This window comes from Thunnus maccoyii, chromosome 18 (assembly GCF_910596095.1).
Source record: "Thunnus maccoyii chromosome 18, fThuMac1.1, whole genome shotgun sequence".
Classification (NCBI taxonomy): Eukaryota; Metazoa; Chordata; class Actinopteri; order Scombriformes; family Scombridae; genus Thunnus; species Thunnus maccoyii.
The window spans coordinates 13244655-13272463 of NC_056550.1; the positions used below are offsets into that span (position 1 = coordinate 13244655).

Sequence of the window (27809 nt, forward strand, 5' to 3'; positions counted from 1 at the left end):
TTTAGTTGCTCTTAAAGGGTAGAAGCAGCCCCATTTGGGAACATTTGATCCACAAGTGGAGTCCTTAAAAACCACTGGGGGGTTAGAGAAAAAAAAAAAATATTTTTTTGGCTGGGGGAAAGCAAAAATAGAGATACAAAAAAATGGCCCAGGAGGAAACCCACAGTTCAAGTCTACTTAACTATTTGACAGTTGAGCACCAAAGAGAAACTTGTGTTGATATTATGTCCCAGACGCAGTTTGTTATATAAGCTAAATACTAACATACCTCACTCACTCCACAGGATGTGGAATAAGGGGAGTACACTTTTATACTCACAAATGCGTGCATTGGGTGTCAGTCAGTTTAAGTATCTGTTGCTTTTTCAGTCTGTGGTTTGAGTAGAGTTGCTTTCAAATGTTGTCATTTGCTAAATGATTGTGACATGCCCTCCAGGCTCACCAAGGAGTGACTGAGTGCTATTTGAACATTGAAGATGTGTCTCAGTTTCAAGTCTCAAGCTCTCCACATATCAGTGATCGCTCAAAAAACAAGAAAATCCAGCAGACTCAAAGCTTAATAGAAAAAAACTTTTATTTTCCCCTATTCACAAAAATTAAATAAAAAGGGATACATCAGATAACATCCCACCTGCACCACAGTTGAGCAAAAAAAAGGTACTACATCAAGTTCAATTGCCAGCCTTGATATCAGATTGAAACAAAGTTATGAATTAGTTTTCTGCATTCTTCCCTAAGGTATGCACCAAGCACCGACTCTCCTTCAGTCCATCCACAACATCAAATTTGACGTAATCAAATGGTCCGCTATAAAACAACGAAAACAAAATTCTTTAAATTAAAAGAATAAAAAGAAAAACAAAAAACTTTTAAAGTCCAAAACAATTTGTGCACAGGGGCACAAAAAAATAATAAAAAAAAATAAAACAAAAAATAAAAAACAAAATAAATAAATAAAAACAAAACTTTCACGAGCATAAAAATAAAAAATAAAAAACTTGTGGACAACTTGCATTTAAATTTACTTCTGTATATAGCTTAGTGTATCACAACATGGCAAGGAGTGGTAAAGCCTCAAATTATTACCCATTCTCTGTGGCACAAGAGATGCATCCTTGTGAAACATTAATGAATGATTCACCGGCTGCTGCTCTGAGCCCGTCCATCCAACCTGTGATCAATGAGCGGCCACTGAATGTTCAATGCTTGCCTACCAGTTAAACATGAAGATGATGCCATTAGTATTCACCCTTCTGGGGGTGTAGCGGCTTACAAAAGATGCCAGGGATCCAAAAAACACCACACATGCGCATTGGTAACATTTGTGCTACAAAAAACTCCATGTCACACAGGTTGAGAAAATAATGCTTATTCTATAAAATACATAATCCATAAAAGTGAGCTCATATGAAGGAACATGGTTTTTTTTTTTGGTTTTTTTTTGTTTGTTTTTTTTTAAATCAAGCAGGAATAGATTTGAGTATTAGTGAAGGTCTTCATCTTAAGAGTTTTGAGCACACTTGGTCTGACGATCAAACTGATGTTGTTAACTGGCAGGCAAATGTTGATACTCGCTGTGGCCACATGGACTCAGGCATGGCTCAAACTATGCCCTGAACATAACCTTAGGGTAGGGCTGGTGCAAATATTACATCTAAGCAGTACTCACGTACACACCTTTATAGTAAAACAGGCTGACAGCCGTACACACTTCCATTACCACTATGTCCACTATGGACAATGACTAAAAAGATAAAGATGGATAAAGACCACAACTCTCTCAAATAACCAGTGTCAGGGGGAGAACTATTAGGACTCTGAATCAGTGTATTTCCAGGCATATCCTACACAGTATCAACGGGTGAATACATGGCAACTGGCAACATCAAATCACTAGTTTGATCATGAGCTGGAATAGTACCTTATTAGTCCAGCAGCGAGTCGCATTGCCATTGACAAAGCTCTTATAAGGTAGATCCCTCCAAAGGGAACCTGTTTTAAAATGACTAAAGAAAAGGAGCAACACTCATTGAAAAGCATGCAATGTTCATGACAAGGAGAAGCCTTGATGGCTCAGACAGCGGTTATTTAACAAAAAAGCTCTGGGGGACATCCTCAAACACAGATATGGATAAACAGTGGAACTGCGACATGAATCCAAAATACTGTAATTATGATGTTTCCCTCCACTTACATCCTATTCAACCCACTTTAGAAGGAGCTACATTATGAAATTAACTATGTTAAGAGGCCTCAAGTCTTACCTAGTCATTTTACCATTGCTTAACATTATCATTATGCTTACTTTTGCAAGCCATTGACAGTCCTAAAATCACTTATCAAAAAAAAAACGATATCTCAAGATCATATTTATCACTGTATGTCTTACATTTGAAACTCTAAATTTCTTACAAAAGAAAAAGTGCATTTATATCAGTAAGAACCAATTCATTCTTGGTGATGTCTTATCGCTCTCATTAAGTCCATTCTGTAAATACTCTTTAAAAAAAAAAAAAAAAAAAAAGAAGCAGCAGCAGCAAAAGTTTTATCAACTTGCCTACAGTATTTGAACTCTCATTGCGATGAGTGATTCTCCAAACAATCAGCGGAGTCCTGTATTAACCTACCTATAGCTGGTCTTCATACGCAACCTCCATTTAACTATAGGGACATTGATTACACAATATGTATGAATGTATGGGAGGAGAAAAGAACCGAGCACCCGACAGCTTCAAATTATGGCAACCTCCCCATACCGAGGACGAGAAAAATCAACTTGCACTTTGGAGCAACAAGACAGATATTCACTCAAACATGCGTCACTTAAGAGGTGATCATATGCCATGCAATAACTTGGTACTGCGGTGGGAAAACCTTAGAGAACAGACCTACTGCATTTTTTTTTTTTTTTTTTTTTGGCCTCAAATGAGGGGGGGAAAAAAAAAAAAGAAAACCTATGACTCAAGAGGAATTCAGCAACCAAGGGAAACGGAAGGAAATGAAATTCAGATTAATGTACATGTGAAAAGAGAATAAGACCCATGTATATGCACACCAAATGGTTGATGCAATTTTGCCGTAAAAGGTGCAAAAAGATTTGTGCACGTTTCCTGCATTATTACGTAGTAAAAGCGTCTCATGGTTTTGTTTTTTTTTTGTTTAGCCTCTGTCAAGCCCGGAGGTGACAAGTAATATTAAAGTCACACGAGCCTGTTTTAAACACATCTACATATGTGCGTCATTCTACTGACTACGTGCATTGTGGTATTTGGGACTGTGGCACCCTATGCTGGTTCAGATAATTCCTTTTTTTAAATGTACCTATCTGCCACCCCGTCCCCTCCCAGCCGTTATCTATCTTAACAGAATAATCAAATCGAGGAGGGGGAGGTCAAAGCCAGCCCCTGTTTGCCCTCACCTAACTAGGATCCCTGCGGTGCTGTTGGTGAAAGTCACTTTTGAGTGTGTTGGATTTAGTGAGGCGTTTAATCCAAGAGGTATATGTATATCCCCAGTTTACCCTCCCACACCCACCACCCTCCTCCCACCCTCCCTCACAGAGACACACAGGGGCGCGGGGGGAAAGGAGGCCATCCGCTGAGTGGAGGGTCAAGGCCAGTCACGTCCCTCCAGCTCTTGTTTCACCCCACGATCTGGGCAGTGCAATGAGTTCCCCAGTAACCCTTCCCTACATTAACCTAGGGGAGGAGAAAAAACAGAAGAATGGAGAAAAGTTTTAAAAATCACATATGAAAAATTAGAAAATGTAGAGCTGTGAGAATTGATTCAGCGATCAAAAAGGATGCAGGTGGTGTGACTGATGCTGAGAGATTCTGGATCAGAAAATTAATTTGGGAACAAAATGTATCATTGTTGATCAATGAGCTGGGTGTGTCATCATTTCCAGAAAGGGAGTGGCACGGGTTGTATGTGTGTCACGACGGGATGTTTGCTGAACATACCTAACAGGTCGGTGTCCTGTGTTGACCAGGGGGAGGTTGGGTTAGACGCCATAGCACGCCGACAGGCGCTCCTTCAACAAAGGAGGGAACTGCTCTGAGAACTGCTGCCAGTTCTCTTCCCCGACCTGGTCCTTGAAGCCATGTAAGATCTAGGAAGAGAAAACAAAACTCTCATGAAAATGGAAGTAGGTTTGAGGATGAAGGTGCTGTGTAGTTGATAACGCTTCAATACACACAAAATGCAACAACATCCACTGAAATGTAAAAATGTCTCTGCTCTCCCTCCTCAAACAGCAAGCTCTACCACACTTCTCAGACTCAAATATCATCCGCACCATATAATCAGATTTCGAATGTCTGATAAGTGATCATCACAGAGTGTGGGGAGCCAGTGCTACAACAGATCAGTGATATAGTACTGCTTTTGTTAAAATGAGCCACTCACCTTATAAAACATGTCTCTCAGGTCATCTTTGGGGTTGACCCAGGAGGCCACAGCATCACAGAAGAAAATAAAGTCCTGGAAAGAAAGGACTTGTTACTTCACCACACAAACACTCAGCTTCAGAGCCTATCCACATAAGACTTATTGTTCTTGGATCTCATGTTAACAATGGATACAAAAGGGAGAGAGGATAAGAGCATAAACTTCAGGAACTGCAGCAGTCAGACTACACCCAGATGTCATATTGTTGGTTGGGGTAGAAAAACACTGCACAAAAAAAAAAAATCACAGCTTGCAACTTTAAAAATATCCTCATATCATCTCACCTGCACCACTCCTGCTGGGTTGACGCCGATCATCACGCATATTCCACGGAAGGCTGAGTCCTTCTCCTCATTATCTCGGATATTCCTCAATGACGTGCACCTGAGAAGAGATACAATGAGACAAAAGAGGAAAGTGTTTATACGTTCTTTCAGTCTTTACTGGTCTTGAAATGATTTATTTCCTCTTGCATTTATAATTAGTTTAAACTAATTCCTTTCCCACTGCTTCCTTTCCTTTTCTCATTTCAAGATCAACAAAATCATGTTAGATCAATAAGCTGAGTAATTCATGATATCCAGATTATAATGTGTACTCACCATGGTCTAATGAAATGCTGAAGCTGTGGTGCCACTTCCTGAGGACACACGTAACCGAGTCTGCCAATCGTAATGGCTGCACAAAGGGAGACAAAACATCAGTTTACCCGAACTCCCCTTCATGACCATCAGCATTGTCCACCTTTCATTCTGAACAGCAGATGCTTCAACTCATGCTGTGTGCATATGACCGTGTGTGTACCTGTGTTTTCCAGCAGAGTCTTGGGTGTGTTGGGTCTGTTGATAATCTCCACCAGATGTGGCAAAACCATGCCCACATAAGGCTGCATCTCTGCACCTAGAGACACACACGGCAGAAAACAAGCACACCATCAGCCGTATGAGGAGATGAGCAACCTGCAGCATGGCTCTGTTACTATGGCGACTTGACTGCAAGACAGTATTTTGTCTTATGGCAAACAATGTCTTACTGGCATACTACACACAGCCTTTTGTGAACACAAAAATATGTCTTGTTGCAATAAAACGGACAGAATTTTGGCAAATTCTTCACATTAGGTTGATGCTGATGCATTAGTGTTAATGCTGTTGACCAGCAGGAATCTGATTTCAGTTCTAGACTTGCTGGACTGTTTTCTGCTTTGCCTTCAGTTGTTGGATTTGACTTGATGAATTGTGTATTGACTGCTGTGGTCAAAGGCCAGACAGGCAACATGGTTACATGACAATAAAGCTGCTGTCTGCACTGGAGGTAAATATCAGCTTGTAGAATCATCTGGTTGTGTTAAAACTAATGAAATTTACTCTTTACAACAGCCACATGAGACCAGCGAACCTTCAGTTAAAAGAGAAACGTGAAGGACACAGTGAATTCCACATGTATTAAATATATACAGGATGTATGTTGCCGCCAATACAAAGTGATCTGGACACTGCAAGTTTCTTGTGACAAGGATCTTTTGTCTACAGCAGAATGAGGAACATTCTGTTCATCTGGGGTTTTCAAGAGACCTACACTTCCATGTTTTTGGAGACGAATTAAAATCTTGTAACAGCTGCCATCATCGTGACAAGGTCTGCAACTGTAAAGGCATTAACACAGGCAAAGTGTTGCAGGAGTGTGAACTGTACAACCCTTTGGATGATTCTGAGGGGTTGATATGAAGAAAAATCTTCTAAAAAAAAGGAAAATCTAATTTGATTTTGCACTCTCGCACTGCAGTCTTGATGACTGCTGGTGCCCCTACGCTCACCTGGACAATCCTCTGTTTGCTGCTTGACACCTGTTCCTGTAAGGATATCACACAGAGTGTCAGTGGGCTGCCTGGGTCACGCACATTGGCTTGCCTGGCATACATGCACCAACACACATGTTCAAACAACGTGCAGGCATAACTAGGTTGGGTTTTGGGTGCAATGCCATTTTATGGCAGAGATGTTAGGAGAGCCGAAAGGCAAAACATCACACTGCCAAAGTCCTAATTGCGGAGCGCTCCGGTAGGGTTACTGTGCATGCAACATAACTGCAATGTCCCTGGTTCGATTCCAGCCAGGTACCTTTGTTGCATGTCATACCCATGTATCACTCCCCATGATTCCTGTCTGCTTCTTCACTTCACACTATTCAATAAAAGGCAAAAATACCAACAAAAATAACCTTTAAGTGTTTCCCCTGGGTTGACTGCTCTGGGGTGGCTGCAGTGATGGCAGCAACTGGTGTCAATTAATAAATGTTACAGAAGCTGCAGCATTTATTAACTGACACACTGTAGCCAGTACTGTACATTTACTGCCAGCGTCACTTTTCTGCTGCTCATTCAACATTATGCACTGCCCTATTCCTTAAAGGAGCTGCGCTACCAAGAGTTTCCCAGGCAACGACACAGAGGTTGACTCACGTTTTGGAACAGCGCTGCACAAATGCTCCCAAATGCTATTGATTTCCCAATGAATGGATATTTGGTGTTATTTTTGGCATTAGAACTTTTTTTTTTTGGCCTAGAGGGGGTTTGGGAAAACACTTAAATTTTTTTTTTTTAAAAAGTCCTAATTACATATAACTATCTGAAACAGATGTGTACATGTCTAAAACTGTCGACAACGGTTTCACCAGAAGTAAACAGAAGAAAAGGTTTGCCATGTGAACCACAACTAAGGACAAAAGGCAAAGCCAAAGGTAGTGCTGTTGGCAAAACGAATCACACACACAGGTTCGCGTGCATATAGACCTGCAGACTCAGGAGGCATCGGTGCATCTCTAAAAAACAGCTTTATTGTGGGCACCAACAATCAAAAACTGGTGGATATCAAGCACCACAAAGCCTCAAAATGCCTAAAGGAGGTGATCTGCATCGCAAAAGGAAAGTCAGCTCCGGAGAACATGGCTGCAATAAGTGTATGTGTGTGTGTGTGTGTGTACATGTGTTTGAGCGAGCGAATTAAAAATGGATAACGGTGAGTAAATAAATATTAAATTAATACTTTTTAAATGGGAAATGTGTGTTTTTTGGTTTTCTTTTTCTTCAAAGCAAGACAAATGTTACACAAAAGGTAGATACACACAAAAGTGCTGTTAAAAAAAACGGTGGCTGGAAAAATTTATAATTCAGCAGCCACTTTGACTGGTGGAAGAAAAAGTTAATTTCCAACACTGCACTCAACCTGAGTGTTGAACGAATGAAAGCTGCCGTATCTGGATCAGAAAATATCTTGGGAACAAAATGTATCATTGTTTGTCAATGAGCTGGGTGTTTCATCATATCCAGATAATAAGCGCTTGTTTTCAGTGAAGGCAACCATTTAAAAAAAAGAAAAGGAAAAAAAAAAAAAAAGAGAGAGAAAGAGACAGACCAAGGGCAAACATAAGAGAAAAGGCATCAACAATAGCTGAAACCTGCTTTCTCACCCATTTGCATGGAAATCTCTCCGATGGCCCAGGTGGCGTTGTTGCACACAGAGATAAACTCTGGGTTCAGGTTGAGCCCCAGGATGGGCATAAACTCAGCTGGAGGGAGGACATAAAAACACACACTGGTTACAATACAAGAGCAGAGCAGCATTCAATCACTTACACACCTTTTTTTAAAAACAATCTCCCATCTATAAACAGTCTCAAAGAAAGATGGTATATCAGTATTTAATCTATATGCTCAGTTCTACCAGTCTAGGAATGATAAATGCAGGATGTGGATCAGACAACAATATGGGAACAAAGTGTATCATCGTTATTCAATGAGCTGGGTGTTTCATCATATCCACATAAGGACCACAGAGGTGTGAAGCTGCTCTATAACAGTCTCTCATTGAAGATATCTGAGCATCTATGGCTACAATAGGTATCACCATGAGTCAGTGCTGTGTGTTCCCTCATAGCCAGATAGTAGAGGACCAGTGAAGTAATTCAATCCAACTGTGACAGTTATTTAGCACACTCACCAATGCAGGGCTTAACATGGAGGAAGCAGGCCTTTGTTAGATCACCCAGCAGAGCAAAGGAGCTTTGCCTCACTTCAGGCATAGTGTCCTGCAACACAACCACACATCTTAGTGTTGTACTTTCCCAGTAAATGTGTCGGGGTTCAAAAGAAACTGTCTCGATGCGTGTTTGGTTCATTTGTTGGTTCACACTCCTGCATACCTGCATGCACTGGAAAAGCAGGGTCATGATGTTGGAGCGGGCTACTAGCTGCTCCACATGGCCCCCCAAACCCTCAGCCAGGCCACTGAGCAGATCCAGGGCCACGATCATAAAATCCTTGTCAGGAGCCTCATACTGGTCTGGATGCTGGTTGTACATCTGTACACACAGGACAGATGAGTTTCAGTGCCTCTGCAAAAGGATCGCCTAATATACAACATATTTCATTTGTACTAGTGCAGTGCCTGTTCGGAACAGGCTGACTGCTCGGCTTTCTCAAGAACCGCTCATCCAAACAACTTCACACTCCTAACTGTGCTTCCTTGGGTCCTCAGCAATACACCCGCCAAGTGTGAAGTCGATCAGATGAATGGTTGAGAAAGATCAGACATACAGAAAGAGACTTTTTCCATTTTAGTTAGATGTTTGTATACTCACCATAGCCTGAGCTAGTGTCTTCTGGACTAGTGTGACACAGCGCTGATAGACGGGCTCACAGTAAGGCAGAAACCCGCTCTGGAGGGCAGTGGCGACTGACGACAGACACTGGAAGAAACACGAAATGAGGACTTGTAGAAAGGTGGTCATGCATGTTTGTTGTCTGGGGTGAACACACGATATATGACCTGAAAGCTGTTGAAAATCCTAATCTGTTTTTTTTTTAGCAGAAACTCTTTACAGCAAATATGACTGGTCTTAAGCTTAAAGAGAAATTTGTGCTCAATTGGATAAAAGCCTCCTGTAGTGCAAGTGTTGCTTTAATAGAGAACTTCTCACCTCCAGCAGCGGGAACAGATCCTTGTCTTCATCTTTCAGCTCGTTCCACTTGGCAATAAGGGGGGGCATCAACTTCTGAATGTACTCCTGAGAAACGATAGAAATTTAGGATCTCAGAGTTTGCCTTACTTTAACTCTTCAGCAAAGACATTAAGATTTAAGGTTTACATACAGAGCAATATTAATTTTGCCTGCATATTTAAACTTAATTGTGTGCAAAGATAATTTTATTCACCACAGTTCCATTAGGGGCAAAAAAAAAAAAACAACCTTTCAAATAAAAGAAAACTAATGAAAACACTGCACTCGACCTGAGTTTGGAGCGGATGAAAGCTGCCATATCTGGATCAGAAAATATCTTGGGAACAAAATGTATCATTGTTTGTCAATGAGCTGGGTGTTTCATCATATCCAGATAATTAGCGCTTGTTTTCAGTGAATGCAATCTTTTTTTAAAGAAGAGAATGTGACATATCGAGGGAAAACATAAGAGAAAAAGGCATCAAGAATGTACAAAGTTCACAGGCACTTACAGGCTGATTCAGGTGGTGACCCACTGAGTCTGCCAGAGTTCCTATGGCGTCATAGAGGATGAGGAGGTTCTTGTGCTGGTACTTCCCGAAGGCGAAGACCAGCGTGTCCAAGATAAAGCTCAGGTAGGGCACCAGCTCTGTACATGCCTCCTCCTCCAGGGTGGCAAACGCACTAACAGAAAACAAAATATGGAAGAAAGACGGTATGTCAGTATTTAAATCTATATACTCAGCTCTACCAGTGTAGGAATGATAAATGCAGGATGTGGATCAGACAACAATATGGGAACAAAGTGTATCATCCTTAGTCAATGAGCTGGGTGTTTCATCATATCCACATAAGGAGGACAGGAGTGGGGAAGTTGCTCACCTGCAGGCCGCCTCCTGCACCCTCTTGTTGCCATCCAGGATGCGTTTCAGAAGCTCTGTCATGAGGGGTTTAAGGTAGGAGTCGGGGGGCTGGGAGACCACCCAATGTGCATAACGACTAAGGGTCCAGCAGGCGATGGAGCGCACCAGGGCCTTCTTGTCGCACAGACACTGGATGAGGTGGGGGATAAGCTCCGGCAAGTAGGGCACCATACCCTGCATGCAGCCTGAGGCGAGGAGAGAAAGTGACATCATGAAAGGATCAATTACAAGACGATGTTTCATCATGTTTTTATTACTATGAAGCACTTTGTGTTTCCTATTGTTCCATCTAATGTGATATGTGCAGACACCTGGTGAATTCACTTTGTACACCTGACATTGTTACATTTACCACCTGCACCTTGCCCTTCAAGGGCCTCCAACCCTGACCTGGTGTTGCTAAATTAATTCAATGATACAGACGTTTAGATGTCATTGAACCAACTTGAGAGAAAAAAAAAAAAAAAAAAAAAAAAAAAAAAGACTGTGTGAGAAACAGAAAGCAGATGCACGTGGGCAATAAAGGCGGATCGTGCAGATGGATAAACAGAGTTGTGAAACTGAACAATTTTATCTGCTAATTAATTGATGTTATTCAGTGCAATTCTGTGGTTTATCTGTGAAGATTGAAGTCTGTGCTCACAGTGAAAAGGGTAACATGTATCTCTTGTATGAATGGGTCCAAAACAGGTCAAGCACGTGTTGAGTAAACACATTTGCTGTCTGAAAGTTTGCTATAATGCAGAAACAGCCTTGAAGGAGTGGGGAAAACTAAGCAGTGACGACTGGGACTGCTGGGAGATTAAATTGTAATTCCATCAGATCTAATTATTTGTATGCTTGCGTTGTTGAAGATTAGATAGACATGTTCATATGTGTGGACAAGCTTTAGAAAAAGCAGTATTTGTGCTCAATTTAATTCAATTAGGCTATTATAGTAGGTTTTGACTGGGTCAGTGAGATATGCAGTGGTCAGTCCAGATGACTCATTACAGCAAACTTGCATGAGCAGGACGCTGTATTTCAATAATCTCATAGCGTGTGTGTTTACAACAACAGGATTAGATACAACACACTTAAATCTGTTCTAACTAATCTGTAGCTTCTATGAGAACTCTACTTCTCTAAGTCTTACCCTCAGCTATGGCCCCCAACACCAGGATGCCGGACTCCTTAATGACCCAGTCGGGGTGGAAGAGCAGGCCTTTCAGGAGCGGCAGGAGGTGGGGCAGCAGGTCGTCACGGAACACGTTGGCCAGCACGTCCAGTGCTGCGGCTGAACACTTTCCTACATCAAAAAATAACAAAATTATTCTTAAATCCCAAAACTGCTGGTTACAACCTGCAGAGAGAGTCTCTATAAGTGCTTTTCTCCATCACTTACGCAGGTTCCAGTCAGACAGTGTGTCGTCATCGTCGTCGTCGTCCTCTTCAATGTCCTCACCCTCCTCTCCCTCCCCTCCTTCGTGCTGCAAGGTGACGGTGCGTGACTTGTGGAAACGAGGCTTGATGTCCTGATCGCTGTCTGGAACTGCCTCATCCTCCTCCACATCTCCCTGCACGCACGCACGCACACGCGCACACACGCGCACACACACACACACGCGCACACACACACACACACACACACACACACACACACACACACACACACACACACACACACACACACACACACACACACAAGTTTAACTCCAGCTGAAGCATTATATCACTTTTTTAGACAATTTTAAAAAACTATCAGTTCTAAATTGTCATTCTGTAATATTAGCTGTAATACAGCTAAAGTTTTTGATGTTATGTCAGGATTTATTTTTGGTGTTATCTCGCTGTGGCATGAAGGACAGTCCTCCAGTTGCAGCAAGTATAACTGAATTTAACCTTCTAATAGCCTTTGACATGACAGAGTGCACAGTAAACTCGGCAGTCACACATTTCTCTGTTCTGTATTTCTCTGTGTGACATCAAATATTAAAAAATATCTTTTTTTGGCCTGGCGGGGGTTCTCGTTGTGTTATTATGGAGAAACACAGATTCAGTAAACGTTGAGTACAGTTAGACCCAGCAGTCTCCATCAGGTTGGGCAAGTTCAAAGTTGTGAGAACAACAGGGTGTTTTGAATACACCCCTGTTTTCACAGGTAATTTGTTAGTCTGTCCCTCCCGCCGCAGGAAATAATGGATTACTCCTGGAAAGCTGTTGATGTAGCACTTTTCTCCTTATGAAAATAACACGGAGATTATTCGACCAATGAGAATTTAGTCGGACGAGAGCATATCGACCAACTAATCGACCAGGAGACTACAACCCTAATAAGAATGCTCAAAAATTCAGCCAAATGGCTATACCTTCTTATGGTATAGAAGTAAACATGTAAAAACGTAACAGGAACAAAGAGAGCTCACCTTCAATAGTATGATGTCAATCTCTGAATACTTCATCCCATTCACCAAGATAGGGATCAGTCTATATTAAGAGGGAGGGAAGAAGAAGACTTCCTTGGTGAAAACGGTAAACAAATATAACATCACGTAGTTGATGACAATGAGTTGATTCTGTATTCACTGCATTGTACTCACTGCACCAGGTGTCCGGACAGCATCTCCTTGCAGATGGGTTGCTCTGCTAGAGTCAGCCAAAACTCACAGGCCTCCAGAGCCACGTTCTCATCCGGGTCCTGGGTCCGCTGCAGCATGTACTGCAGGAGATGATACAGTATGAGACTGAGAGCAGCCGAGTGTGAGCTGACACAACATCTAATGGTTCGAAAACCGAGAGAAAAACGCCGCTATTGCGCAACAGTCTACCACAAAGTCTTGACAAATCTGGATCAGAAAGAATAGGAACTTTAGGTATCATTGTGAATCAATGAGCTGGGTTTTTCATCATGTCCAGATGCAAGATGGACTTAAAAGTCTCGATAATTCTGAGTTGAAAGACTGATAGTTCTCACACATCTGATTACTTTGACATACAGGAATGATGTGTTCTTAAAGCAGAGACACGGCTGGTCGGTCCAGCACTTACCTGGATGATGCTGTGCATGTGGGGGATGAGGCGGTCGATGCGGACCTCCAGTAGCATGACCAGGGCTCGGCACACATTCTTTCGGACTTCAGAGTCCTCATCTGCTGCCAGTGCAAATAGGCTCTAGTTGGGGAGAGGAGAAATAACAGTAAGTTAGGTGAAAATTGAGGGTTATGAGGAAACAGACAGTGGGTTGACAAGGCAAATAAAAAAATCGAGGGAATGACTAACATGGCTTTGTCTAGTCTGGTGATGTTCAAACACAGCAAGACAACCAATTTACTTCAGTATTCAAAACACACAAGCTCACCTCTATGAAGGTGTCGATGTTGTCCATTAGAGCCTGGGCTCTGCCGATGATGAACTGGTTCACACAGGCTATGGCATGAGACCTGCGGGGACAACAAGAGGACTGATTAAGGCAAAGCAACGGTAGCAATGAAAGAGTGGTTAAAAGCAGAATGTCTCTATTTAACAACCTATAAAAACAGCAATATTTGGTTTTATCCCACGTTTTACTTAAACATTTCAAAAGATAGTTATGCAATTTTTGTTTTAGGTTACACATGAACTGTGTTCAAAATTAGTCCACCGAAAAATGAAAAAATGTGGCACCAAGAAAAAAACTTTTAAATGGTTCTTACAGCCCTATTAAGAGCCATATAATAGTGAGGAGAAAATGTTTTATTGAATCCTTTTAGCAATCAATGTAACTCATAAATTAAGTGGTACGTCAGTGTGAATATCTGGATCAGACAGTATGAATACAACAACCTTCATCGTCAGTCAGATGTTGGTATACATCACGCCCAGATGTTGATGACAGACAGTTACAAATGAGTCTTGTTCTCTCCTGTACCTGATCTTCGGGCTGCAGTGCTTGAAGAACTGAAGGAATTTAGGTATCATGATGTTGAGGGGTCTGTTCAAAGCGTCGCTGTCCAGCAGCTCGGATGAGTCCTCGCAGATCTTCTGCAGTGCTCCAAACGAGCCCTGAGACACGGACACACACAGAGAGGCTGTCAAATCAAACGCAAACATACAGGGACACAGAGGAGAGAATGAGACAGCATCAACATTAAGCCAGAGTGCCTTCGTTTAAGAATTTCATAGATGCCAGTGGTTCCTATACAGATGACTATAAAACTTAAATAATGGTTGTATTCCATTCAGGTATGTCAGTATCGGGGCTCATGTATTGCGTACGCTGGCTTACCAGCACATCTAAAATAGAGCAATAGTTTATTTTATTAGTTACACCTGCACTGTGATTTTGAACAAAAACACATCACTGACTCCGTAATGAAAACAATCAGCCTGTCAAGAGGACTGCTGCTCTCCTAAGTGAGGCTTGAAAAATATTTTGATTCCCAGTTTTACGTCAACATGTCACCTTAAATCTTTGAAAAGATTTATCATTAACAAAAATCATAACACGCTAATGCCTGCTTTTACATGTCATAATATGCATAATATGAGATATGTGTAAATTATTGGATGTCTACTGCTGTTTGAAAGGCCAGTTACACTCACACACTGTTTCCCTCATTTTGTGATTACACCTCTTCTCAGGACTGTGCGGGTGTGCACAGACTACAGCTGTGTCCAAAATCACTATCTTGTTTACTCACTGCTCCCTATATAAATAATAAATACTCAGTAGTTAAGTCTATAGTGAGCACTTAACTTAGATTTTGGGCACTTTGAATAATTGTCATTGCTCACAGCTGATAACTCGCAACAATGCAAATTTTTGTATCTGTATGTATTGTGGGTTTGTGAGCAGAGAGTCGAGTACAAGCCATTGACACTATTTTTTCCCAATTGTGGGAATATTTGAGGGAACTATATAGTTCACATATTTCCCACTCAGAATTCTAACACTGAAATAAAATGGCAGAAGGTGAAAATAGAGCACTATATTGTAAATATGGAGTGATTTCAGACACATCCACTGTTTGACTGACATCTCCCTCAGTATCCGGTTAGCTTTATTGCCCCTGAAAGGATGGAACAAATTCAACCTTTGTCATTTGTGTTGACACATGGAGTCCAGTGACCTTGTTTAATTCCAAACAAAGCTCTGCCTACCTTCCAACCTGAGCAAAGGACTAACCAGCCAGAGCAACTGAAAACATGTATGAATTCATACAGCTTTAAAGAAAACTGAGGGTTTGGGCACCAAGCCACTAACTATGAGCAGCCTTGGTTCACGTCTAGCCGGGACTTTTGCTACACGTCATTCTCCATCTCTCTATCCCCTCATTTCCTGCCATCTCTCCACTGTCAACAAGCCATAAAAAAGGCATAAAATGCAACCCAAAAAGTCTAAAAAGAAAATCAACAGCTTTTTATTAGAGATCCTCCAATATGAAATTTCAAGGCCAATGACTGATACCGATCTGGTTGTTGTGGCCACCGTTTTTAAACAGCACAGAAAAGAAAGAAAGAAAGAGAATAAGGGCAGCGCATGGTAAGTGCAGACCTCGCAGGTGTTGTAGTCTTCTGAGTTGAGCAAGTTGCAGAGCTGGGGCAGCAGCTCCGGCCATGTCTGTAGCTCTCCCTTGGAGGCAATAGTAGTGATCAGGATGCCTGGGGAGAGGAGAACAGAGGGCTTCAGATAGGGAATAACAATTAATGAGACCACGAGTAGTTGCTTTTACATTCATCTCTGGATCAGACAGTATGAATACAAAAACCTTCATCGGAAGTCAGGTGTATTTATGCATCATCTCCATGTAACAGTTGGACAGCAAGGGATGAGTAGGGGTATTGGGTGTGTGGGTGGAAGCTAGCTCACAAAGATCACAGGTGACAGAGGACCTCACTCGCTGACACACAAAAAAACTCACCGATGGTGGCACGGATGAGCGGCGAGGGGTCACCGATGTTGTTGAGACATTCCTGCTTGATGAAGTCAGCAACAGTTGTGGGGAAGTTCTGGTAGTGGGCTTTGACATTGTTCTTCAGTATCAGACCACTCAGAGAGCGAGTCGGCTCATCTGAGCAGATGAAAGTAAAAGAGGAAAAGGTGCGAGAAAGTTGGGAGAGAAAACGGCTGATCAATAAATAAAGCAAGGTATTTATCATGTTTTTCTAAAAGGATTCTAATGTGTCACTGTTACAATTTTGTAACAAGTATGTAATGTTGATCAGTCTCTTCTGGTCAATACTCAATCCAATTAATAAAAATCTGTAACTGCACTGATACATTACAATGTATTAGATTGGTACATCCCTATAAATAGTTATGATTTTTCCATGTATATGTTTATATGTTAGTGTATGTTATGTCCATGTATAATAGCACACTAAAATGCACTGTTTATCACATTGGCCATCTTATCAAGATGAATGGAAATATGTTTGGATCAACTCAGTTATACATCCAAATGTTTGTCTCAATCAATACTGTTGAACTGTATCAGCAGGTCCTTCATCACAACCAGCATCATCTCTCAGTGACTGCTTTAAGTTTTAAGTGTTTGAGGAGTTTAGGAGGAACTTTGGTCATTGTGTATCAAATGACTACATGTCATAATGGATGAAAGAGGAGTAACACTCATATTTAACTACTCACCTTCAGTTTTGAGCCGTGTGAGGACGAAGATGAGATAGTTGTTGAAGTCAGGGAACTGGTTCAGCTGTTCAAGTTTCTAGCACGGCAGTTAAGGACCATTTCACTTTGAGTTTGCAAACTAAGCAACAAATACAGAATGACATCTTCCTCTATGTGGAATTCCAGTTTTTTTTCCACATATGGAAAAGATATACATATATTAAGAACTGATTTTGGTTTATAACAATTCTATGCATAAATGCAGCTAAACATGAGTACTAGATTTAAATGTCTGCAATAAAAGCTCATTTATCTGCAATTGTATATTTTAAAAAAAAAAAGCTTTTTCCCCTTTTCTCCAGCTTTGCAGCTGACTTAAGTCTGATATCAGAGCTTGCTACCAGCACATGAACAACTGCCCACTTCCGCCACTTCTCAACACATGGAAAAAAAACCACTGGCAACTTCCAATGTGAACATGTGGCAGTAGTAATAACTAAACAGGACAAGGATCTAAATCACATTGTGCTTGGGCACTAGCGTAAAAATCATAAATTTCATTATAAACCCACAATGAAGTCATTTAACATTGACTAGCTTTACTCTGAACACCCTCAAGTTATACTGTGGTAGGATACTTGTTGGACAGCTCTCTGCGTGACTGTGTTGGGCGACTGTGAGTCCTTGAGCAGTTGGAGGACTTGCTGAAGTCCCTGCTCATCTGGCTGCCACTCCATCCTGAGAAACACACAGATAAACACACAAGTTAATCTACATGTTACAGTCCAGTAGGAGTTCTCCAGTGCACTCTGATTTTACACAGATCGATAAGGAGAAATTGGTACACAAGTGGTCTCTGGATCAGACAGTATGAATACAAACACCATCACTGGAAGTCAGATGTATTTGATGCATCATTTCCAAAGGCCACGTGCAAAAGGACAGAGTTTATGCACAGAGCACGTTCACAGATGAAGGTGCACATGTGGACAGAGGCCCGCTTGAGTTGGCTAAGGGGTAGAACTATGATAGGCAACATAAATGCGCAGCAGCGGTTGTCCTCGGAGTACCAGCCGGCAAACACCTAAAATTGTAATTAGAAATCGGCTTGCGGCACAAAAACGAGGACATTAGGCGAGCTAAAATCTCTATGACCCGGCTTAACCGCTCCAAGTTAATCCTACCCCAACTCCCCACCCCCACCCGGCCAGTCGGACTAAATTGCGGAAATGCTTTGTGTCTTAATATTTCTCGTTTTATATTTCAACGCCACTATGTAACATTACTGCACGCGGGTTTGAGACTCGTGATTTACCTGCGGGAGTAGCGTGCAGCTGGGGCTGGTCAGAGTGAGAGAAAAGTTGTCAGGAAATAAAAGTTAGCTTGCTGTGTAGCAGGACCGCCTTATGTCCGGCTACAAGTCAGCAATCCGTGTAGTTAACCACAGCTACATTAACCTGCAATGCTTATTTCACTCCCTTCATTACGTCCATTATGGATTACCCAAGTGGGCGATCGATAATGGACCCTTTTTCAGATAACTGTATACTGCTGACCTGCTGCTACTGAAGTTGCCCTTCTTGCTCGGGCCTTGTCGGCGGGGTCCTCACAATGTGCCCGGCATGAAGAGACACCAATACCACCTTCAGCTTCCCCACAAGTAAGCTCTTAACTAACTTATCCTTTTAGGGAAAGCCTTCATCTGTGTGTGCTTGTAAAGCTTCGCGGTGAACTCGACGTTGTTCGCTAATAAATCGGTACAAACTTGATGAGCACGTTTTAGCCGCTAAGCCGCCTGAGCACCGTGTTGAACTGACGAGGCTAATGCTACTAGCCGAGCTAATGCTACATAACGGACACTTCCTTTGACGTTCGTCTTTATCGGAACATCTTACCCGATGAGTCAGTCTAATGTGTCTAAAATGTTGTGTCAAAGTACAAACCTTAAAATACTGTACGTACAATATTGACTTGAAAGTTGAATTATTAGTACTGGGCCGCTCTTCCTCCGTGCCTCGTAGCGGTTCCTCCTGTTCAAATGAGCACGCCGATTGAAATTGACCTATGGCGGCTTCCGTTCAACACACATTGCGCTAACTACGCGAGATTTACTGGAACCGCTTTTCTATTTTCCTAAATTTTATGAGTGCTTAATAATATGATACAAAATAAACATTCTACAATAAGAAACAAACAAACACATAAATAACAGTAAATGTAATAGAAACGTCTACAGTATAATGTGGGTGGGGTTTTGATTATGATATATTCTGATTTGCAAGAGAAAAAAATATTACAATAACAAAATAAAATACTGCAATAAATACCCTGAATTCTTTTGATTTTATTATTTTTCAAATGCCAAATCAAATATGTAAATATTCCCAAAATGGATTAAAAGCATTCCTACTTTTATTTTCGATGGGACTGAAAATGTCTTAGATGTAGTCAGCTGTTAGAGTTCAAACATGTAGATGTTATTACTATTGTACCATATGTACTGTACATCTTTTGTAAGAGTTTATCATTTGAATGTATTTCAATAGTATTTATCTGGTAAAGAATTCCGTGTGCAACTCCACTGACTGATACTGTTCTGTTCATGTGACATGCTGTTGGGTATTTGAAGGTGATAGTTAATATGTTGTGTTTTGTTTTTAAGTTTAGTGCTCTAATACTCTGGCTGTGTGATGATTGTATTAGAATTGTACTGCTCCAATACAATAGCCTACTTCACTTGGTTGTGTAGTCACTAAAATGAAATGAATAGAATTAGTCAGAAATTCTGCAGCCAGACTGTTGTAATAAAATGTTTATTTTATCACATCCTAAGAAAAAAAAGAGGTAAAATGTAAAAAAAATACATTGGTCAAGGCAGGAATATAATACATGAAGCAGCACCTGATATGTCCAAATTTACATTCAGTGGGTTTAAAGAGTTCTTACATCATTTTTAATACTTAAACCCATGTATGAGTTATGGGAACATTTTCTGATTCACACATATGTACATTCAAGGGTTCATCCAGGAGTTAATAACTCAAATAAAAATTTCCGGTATTAAATTTAGGTATTAATCCAGTGTCACTTGATGATATTGCCTACAAATTTCATTATGCTCTATTAAGTAGATATTCCTTCCAAATATTATATTATCTACTTTTAATATTATACACAGAATTCTATATTTTCTGATTTGTTATATTTGTCATATTTTCTGAGATGTTTATACATATAAGCACGTGATATCAGTGTCAGAGACAAATGATTCCTGATTTTGCATACTTTATATTGCAACTCGAGTCTGCATCAAAAACTAAAGTGAACACAAACAATAACCAAATGTAACAAATCAAACAAATGCAAAAGGTGGAAGACAGAGTAGAGAGAAGGACTGGTTGACTGCCAATACCTTTAGCAGACAAATCTCTACAGTAACCTGAGTCTGCTCTCCAGAATCCCTCAGAAAGAGGCTAGAGAATCCTGTCCAGTGATCATCTATAATAACGACACTTGTTTTTGCATATTTAAAAAAGGTACAACACACATCTAAGATAAATGTGCACAATCCTATGTGGTGATATCATTAAACTTCCAATATTTCCTGCATAGAGGGCATGAAGTGTTTTTCGTAACCTGCCATTCGTAACCTGTCTTCCTCTGATGAGCTCAAACAATCATAGCTGTCCTCCTCTTCGTTGTCCCTCTCCTCATCAGAGTCAACCATTTTGCTGTACTGATCTCCTCCATATCTGTGGTCTGTCCTGTCACACTCCTCTGTGACAGCATCCTCCCTCTGATCATCTTGGCAGTCAATTTGTGAGCTTCCACCTCCCACTAATGGCCTACTTAATCCGTTAGGGTGGGAGGTTGTCTCCAGAGAGGACTCGAGAGCCTTGTGCTCGATTTCCACTATCTCCACCAGAGAGATGTTAGGATGTGGCTCATAGACGGAAATGCAGATCCAAGCCAAGGAGTCATTCATCTACAAGATTACACACAGAATCATTTTGCATTGTTGGTAATACACAGTAACAAACTAGGACTTGACCACATGAGTGACTGTGTAGCTGTCAACGAGATAAACAGTTTCCAGTGGTAAATAAAGGCATTACTCAAGATTAAAATTCCTATTTTGAGATCAGATCCAGATTCAGAGAAGACAAAGAAACCCTATCTGTCTCTCACCTGGTGCTTCATCTGTGTGAAGATGCGGCTATTGTGAGGATCTGGCACTTTCTCATAGAAACATGAAGGCATCAGTGGACACGCTTTACTTTCTCTTCTGCAAACACTGGTAGACACATAAGAGTAAAAAAAAAAAAAAGACACTCTTCACAATCACACAAACCCACTCAAATAATGTGTACATTAAAATATTCTTAGCTTTAGTGTTCACATCAAGATTTATAGAACAACAAGATTGGTGAGAATTTGTTTGAGATGCTTATCTCACCTGAGAAAAACAGGAAGGCATATTAGAGCCAGAATACATGGTATAAGCACGATTATTATGAGTGCTGAGAAAGAGAGAGAGAGAAATGGGATGAGAGGGGTCATTAGATTGATGTGTCAAATGCGAGTGATACGGTTAATCCAGTTATTATGTTGTACGAAATATCAAATTACACCTCATGGAAACATTTTATCATACATCTTATCCTAAACTCATCATGTTTAACAAGAAATTGGTTAAGATGTGATGCATTACCAAAACTTTCTTCGCGCTTTGTATTGAACCTTGTGGTGACATTGGCTCCAGGCCCGGCCTTGGTCACAGCCTTTATCCACACTTCATACTCCTGGTTTGGAGTGAGATCCTGCAGCTCATAAGTCTGACTTTCATGCTGCGGGGACACGGGCACCTCGTGCACTTCTGTGGGAGAGATAAATTGTTTGGAGTGAGGTTAATTAATCAAAGTATAGCTGACAGAGACACACCAAACTAATATTTGTTGTTTTCTTTCTTTGTTTCACTGTATATATGCATAATTATTTATTTAAATACCTTACTTAAAATAAAAGCTCATTTAAAAATGACTCATGACAAATATATCTGATCCATTGCTATGACACAATATTTGCAAAAAAGCTGTCAGCTGTATTATATACAGCATATTGTTGCTACGTACTGTTTTGTCTGTCTCCTCCTATTTCGTAGTGCAGGATCAACCCACGCCGTTTTAACAGTGGCACATGCTTCCAAAACAGGGTCACGCTGGTGGCAGAAATGGAATCCACTTTAAATAAAGGCACTTCAGAGGGGGCTGAAAAATAATTGAGAGAGGGAGATGGAGATTATTATTTAGGGAGAGATGAAAGGTCATAATCAGCTACAATCAGTAAAGAAAATCTCTTGAAAGGGCTACCCAAGAACAATGACTAAACAATGCAAAATAACTTACTTCCTTGACCAGAATATTCAATAACCGATGAAATGCGATGACATTCCCCGCTGTGTGATACTGTGATGAGTGAAACTTGGTAGGCAGTGTAGTTTTTGAAATGACCTGTAGGTGGAGACACACACCCAAGTAAAACAGCCATTTTGAAAGCATCCAGCACAACATAAAACACATTTCCGGTGACGGTCTTTGTTATTTTGAAGAATTTACGTTTCAAGTTCAAGATTGAATCAGAAAGCATAATTTATTGATGGTTTCTACAAATTAATGTTCTCTAATACTTTCTCGGACTGTTCTCTAAATGAAATTCTCAGGCAGTGTTGAATTATCTCTTCTAATAGTTCTAATATTTCCATCTCTGGTATTTTTATAAAAAAATATCCAAATCAGACAGACCTTTAAAAATTCCAGTTGTATGACCTTTCTCTACTCTGACCCAATCAAATCCTTGGCCTGGAGGACTTCCTGCTTGTTTGTATTGCACCACATATTCCTTGTCAGAGAGCTGAGAGGGCAGATTCCACGAGACAGTGAGGTTCTCTTTATTCATCTTGAGGTCAATAACTTTCTCCTTTGGCTCTTTACCTTAATAAAAGACAAATGCCATAGTCAGTTCTGCTGAGCAGCAGAAAAAGGGGAAAGTATTTTACTTTAAGTTGGGAATACAAATATAGGAATAAGAATTAGAACAAATAAGTATATAATTATTGAGGCATAATTTTCCAGAGAGAGCAGCAACTCAAACAGTGAGTATAAGCTTGGCTAAAACTTTTAATTTTCAACAAACTTATACATTATTTTATAAAATGCATGTCAAACAAAACAGCACAAGGCCTCATGTTCTAATCATGATATAGCCTTTCCACATTTTTATGACAGTCAGGACAACTGATACCTCGTATTGGGATAGTTAGATTAGAAGGTCTTGTGGCACCATGAGCGTTGTGGGCTGATACACTGGCTGACAATACATCCTTTAGAGAGGAATTGTGGTAGCACTGCATCTCATCACACACCAACTGGCCGCTTGGCTCAGTTGTGGACAAATTCACTGACCATGCGCCAGTCTTGTTTAACAGTTTGACTTCATATCTCAGAATGTGACCGCAAGCCTGCGATAAAGGAAGCTTCTGGATGGGATAAAGAGAAGTAGAGGATTTCGAGGGGTGAGTCCGCATGAAGTGAAACTCCGGCTCATTATTCCAATCAGAGAATTATTATTGTGTGTGATTTGTTAACCTACCTTCCAGGTCAGAGCACAGTCAACACTTGTAGGGGAGCTCCCGCAGTCCATCCATAAATCCAGCTGCCCGACAGGGGCTGAACAAGAGATGAAAAAGAGATAGCAAGAAGCCGTGAAGACAGAATATTACCCTGAGGTGGACAGGCAGTCCATGCCTTTACTTTTTTTCAGCTTTTTAATTCAACAGTTAAAACCAGCTTGAAACCAAGAGAGGAAACATCTGTGAACCTTTTTCAGTCTTCTTTGCTAAACTTGGAGACCACGTCACTAAACAAGGACTCACCCTTCTCTGAGATCACTCTGTGGATTGCACACCAGTCACTGCTCAAGCCTATGCCACAGGCACAGCGAACCTGAAATTCATAGACTATGCCGGGCTGGGCATCGTCGAGTATATAGCCGGGAAAGGCTGTAGTCTGTGTAGGGAGGAAAACATGGAGCTTGAGAATGCTCTCAGGGAGCTTTAATCATTAACCTCTACACAGTTTTTCTTCCAAGATGATCTTTTTGTCATAACATTAATTTATTTATTCTAGCACTGCCCACAAAATCTAAACCAACAGCACCTCCTGCCAGACTTGGTCCCCCGCAGCCCGATGTCGTACATCACACTGTTTCGCAAAGGCCCCCTGACAACAGGTGACATTCCAATGAATCTCCAATTGGTCCTGATAGATCTCTGTGATCTTAGGAGGGGCTGGCTTATCTACAGGGAGAGACAGATACCCAAAAACAAATTAATTAAAAAAAAAAAAAAAATCACTCAAGTCATACAGTAATAATTTGAAGATAAATCACAATTTTTTTTTTTCCATTAAAAGCAGCTCAATCGTTTTGGTATCAAGGTCAACTATTATTATTATCATTGTTGTTGTTGGTGGTGGTGATGTGTGTATTCATGAACAAGAATGTCCAGGACTGACTCACAGATATTTCCTGTGTTGAAGGTAATGTCCTTAGATTTGGCAGAACCATTCTGGTTCTTAGCCTGGACCCAAACACGAAGATCACTGTGGCTGTTATATTTTTCACGATCGATAACCGCAGACCCATTCACATTAGTCACATTGCCCTCTCTGGAAGAAAAGAGAGGAGAAATATCCCAGTTATCAGATTATTATCATCAACACTTCAAATTGTCAGATAACTAAAACAGAGAATATTTTTTCTCATCAGTGTCTGGTTATGTTTACTTGCTAGATGCTGGCACCCAGTGCAGGCTGTAGTTAGTGGGGATCCCAGGGTCTGGCGTTTGATCCCAAGTACAGTTGATATGTTCCTCACTGCCATTTTCATTACATGGAATAAAGCACTTGAGGTTAGAGGGGGGAGCAGGAGGACCTGGAGAAACAAAGAGATTAAGGAATAAAAACAAGGGGAACTGTCAGTTCATAGTACTTAGCATAGCACATTGCATTCACCAAAGAAAAAATAAATGGAGACAATGTTGTATTAGACTACATTAGTTTTAGGTAGGAGTACCTAATAAACTTGCAACCTAGTATTTTGACCATGACATCTGAAGACATTAGGTTATGATTTTTTTTTTAAACACCTCTTGACACTTTGTATGAAGAGTTCTTCTGCTGTCCAAAATAAAACATGCAGATTGATTAGCTCATTTAGTAGAGAAAAAAAAGCAGTGAGGTTATGAGTAACGACACTTACTAAAATGTCCAAATACACCATGAGTCAAAAGTCAGGCAAACTGACAGGATGTTATGAGTCACAAAAGCATTTACCAAACTTAGACAGTTCCAGTCAAAGATTGGGAAACACTTCCCTTGAATGAGTAATTTGACTGGTGCTGTACATATAGCAAAAATAAAAACAAGACACATGTAAGTGGCTTGAAGAGATAAAAATAAACACAGCTTTGTTGTTATAAATCTCTTTGTGGAAAATACACCAGCATATCTTGTATTGGCAAAAAACATTTTAAGGAACAACAAACAAAAAAAAAGATGGAGACCAAAAATGAAGTAAGAAAAAGAGACAGAGGTGTTTTTCTTTGACAGTTGCCCAAAATAACTTTCTATTACGTATATCCTAAGATTTTGTAAAAAAAACAAAAAAAAACAAACAATTTCTACATAAATTGAAACTGCTGCAGCACCACAAAAAAGATATTGTGGTGCATTTTCTTTGTGTAGCTAACAAAGCTTCATACTGATATCAAACAGGAAATGGATTAAAAAAACCGTCCAGTAGTGGTTTACTGTTGTGAGTGTTGTAAATCTTAATCCGTTTTACCAGTGCAAACATTACGTAAATTCTTATTAAAATCCATTAGTGTAACTTCAAACAGTAATAGCAGAGAAACAAAAAGAAAGGGGAAGCAGTGAGTTTCGGAGGGAAAAGAGTTTAAAAAGAGTCAGAAAACAATAAGAAAAGACACATATAAGAAAAACGTATTTTTTAAAGAGCCCTTTTCACTCATTCATGCCTCCACCCATCCCCGCGAACGCACACACAAACACGCCACTTTTTCTATTCATCATAAGACCGTCACAGGAACCCACCACCTTTACCCATTTCTCGTAAGCTTAACACGTTTAGCAGTGATCGATTCAAGGCCTGTACACAGCACACTGCAGGGAAGCACGCTGTCTCTCTTAAACAGGAAATGAGAATTTTGATCAGTTTGAGTCCAAACGATTGCATCCTTTCTTTGATATCACTTCCTCTTTGGTACTGACAGTAATGTTAATACAAATACAGATGAGAAAACTAATAGGCAGATGACATGCATACAGTAGCAGTCTAAAGTTTGGACACACTTTAAGGAGAAAATGTGTTGAAACGTTTGACTGGTACTGTATGTTGGCACAAAGCATCCTTCATCTGAATGTCCGAGGGTGCCTAGTCTAGGATCATCTCGTAGGCACCATTTCAATGCTGTAGCTAGTTCAAATTGAGCTCATTTGACATACTTTATCTGGTAGTTTATTCTCACAATACACCATATCTTACATAGTTTGACTATAGAATCTTACTCAAAGTAAGTAGTAGTATATAGCTGTTAAATAGATGTAAAAAGTAAAAAGGCCAATAATGGAGTAAGAGTATGAAGTAGCATAAAATTGGACACAGGCACAGGCAAAGTACAAGCACCTCGGAATAAGAAGAATTGTACAGTATTTCAGTAATATTTGCACACATGAATGAGCCTACCTGTTGATGCACAACAATTTGGCAGGTTGACCAGAAAGATGGACAGAAGCCATCTTGTCCTAAGTGTGGCCATTACATCTGGACCCAGGCCTCTAGTGCCTGTGAAAATCACATATGTAGCTTACAGTACATGTGCACGCCCATACAAATGAATGTGCCGTCATGGAAGCTACAACCTGAAAAAAGTCACATTTCTCAAATCCTACACCTTGTTGGCATTTTTAATAAATGTTTTAAGATTAGCTAGCTTAATAATAAACAACATGTGGCGTCATTGGTCGAAAAAAAATCAGGTTGCTGTACATTTCAGTTTATCATTAACAGCTTACATGCCGACAGCCTATTTGCCATACACTAACTCCCATTAGATGTAAATTTGCTCAAAACAATGTGGTACAGCGTTAACTACGTTACTAACTTTAGTATATAAAGGCAACGCGAAAATAGTGCTCCATATTAGTCAAAAAGGTATATCCGGAGGTTGTGTCTCAGTTGACTAAAATTACAGCAAACTCGTTTGTTCTTCAGTAGTCTGTTAACTAACTATTGACCGCCGATCTTCAAGAAATTATTTACCTCATTGCGAGACACAGTGAGATGCCTCTGGTTCATTTTGTAGCGATGCAACACACGGTTCACTGAGAAAGTTTGTTGTGATTGTGAAGTTGTAATTATCAGTCGCTCAGTTTTTCAGTTAACCGGGTACGGTTGCCCCGCCCATTTCTGGAATTGCCATTGACGTCAACGCGCATATTCACTCGCGCGCACAAGCACGCACACACACACACACACACACACACACACACACAAACGCGCGCGCACACACACACATACTCTATAGTCTCGATACTTGTGAGGAACCGTGATCAACATCATTCATTTCCTAGCCCCTAATTTAACCATCACAACTAAATGCCTAACACTGACTCTTTCATTAACCTGATTCTAACCTTAAAACCAAACCTTAAACGTGATGGTTTCAGACTAAATTTGGTCCTCACAAAGTGAGAAATACAAGCACACACGCACGC

General features: G+C 40.5%; 2 protein-coding genes and 2 non-coding genes across 8 annotated transcripts; all 4 read right to left on the reverse strand.

Annotated features, from left to right (window-relative positions):
* Nucleotides 1-556: 556 nt before the first annotated feature.
* On the reverse strand, nt 557-19024 carry LOC121884022 (transportin-2-like). Of its 5 annotated transcripts, none has more exons than XM_042392532.1 (26): nt 18919-19024; nt 17595-17694; nt 16978-17053; nt 16250-16399; nt 15883-15989; nt 14257-14390; nt 13708-13789; nt 13398-13520; nt 12950-13068; nt 12776-12836; nt 11755-11926; nt 11506-11658; nt 10330-10555; nt 9960-10131; nt 9427-9513; nt 9088-9195; nt 8650-8808; nt 8448-8535; nt 7918-8016; nt 6266-6301; nt 5254-5349; nt 5052-5127; nt 4734-4833; nt 4408-4482; nt 3963-4111; nt 557-3698 (listed from the first exon to the last, which is right to left on the reverse strand). In XM_042392532.1, exons 2-25 carry the CDS (start codon nt 17691-17693, stop codon nt 4004-4006), a joined length of 2706 nt encoding a protein of 901 aa, XP_042248466.1. In that variant the 5' UTR covers nt 17694; nt 18919-19024; the 3' UTR covers nt 557-3698; nt 3963-4003. The 5 variants fall into 5 exon arrangements, with proteins under 5 accessions (XP_042248466.1, XP_042248469.1, XP_042248467.1 ...); XM_042392535.1 differs by having other exon boundaries at nt 18900-19005; XM_042392533.1 differs by lacking the exon at nt 18919-19024 and adding an exon at nt 18513-18833.
* Nucleotides 16069-16135, reverse strand: LOC121885043. The gene has a single exon (XR_006092452.1). It is a non-coding gene; the product is annotated as a small nucleolar RNA SNORD41 (small nucleolar RNA).
* Nucleotides 17813-17880, reverse strand: LOC121885042. The gene has a single exon (XR_006092451.1). It is a non-coding gene; the product is annotated as a small nucleolar RNA SNORD41 (small nucleolar RNA).
* A 729-nt stretch (nt 19025-19753) lies between the features above and the next one.
* Nucleotides 19754-27484, reverse strand: il12rb2l (interleukin 12 receptor, beta 2a, like). Its single transcript, XM_042394135.1, has 15 exons — nt 27355-27484; nt 26779-26877; nt 24798-24945; nt 24532-24680; nt 24171-24310; nt 23888-24020; nt 23605-23681; nt 23257-23491; nt 22758-22946; nt 22362-22466; nt 22089-22223; nt 21668-21832; nt 21413-21476; nt 21145-21250; nt 19754-20941 (listed from the first exon to the last, which is right to left on the reverse strand). The coding sequence occupies exons 2-15, from the start codon at nt 26849-26851 to the stop codon at nt 20543-20545; spliced, it is 2118 nt and encodes a 705-aa protein (XP_042250069.1). The 5' UTR covers nt 26852-26877; nt 27355-27484; the 3' UTR covers nt 19754-20542.
* Between the last annotated feature and the right edge of the window lie 325 nt (nt 27485-27809).

Bases quoted from the DNA above. Each gene is read 5' to 3' on its own strand.
- il12rb2l (XM_042394135.1), bottom strand. From the start codon at position 26,851: ATGGCCACACTTAGGACAAGATGGCTTCTGTCCATCTTTCTGGTCAAC. The intron at 22,947-23,256 runs GTATCAGTTGTC...TCTTTTATTAAG, and splicing joins TCTAACTATCCCAATACGAG to GTAAAGAGCCAAAGGAGAAA. The intron at 22,224-22,361 runs GTAAGTTATTTT...ATTATTTTTCAG, and splicing joins TGAATATTCTGGTCAAGGAA to CCCCCTCTGAAGTGCCTTTA.
- LOC121884022 (XM_042392532.1), bottom strand. From the start codon at position 17,693: ATGGAGTGGCAGCCAGATGAGCAGGGACTTCAGCAAGTCCTCCAACTG. The intron at 9,514-9,959 runs GTAAGTGCCTGT...ATCGTTTCTCAG, and splicing joins GTCACCACCTGAATCAGCCT to GAGTACATTCAGAAGTTGAT. The intron at 9,196-9,426 runs GTGAGAAGTTCT...TGTTTCTTCCAG, and splicing joins ATCTGTTCCCGCTGCTGGAG to TGTCTGTCGTCAGTCGCCAC.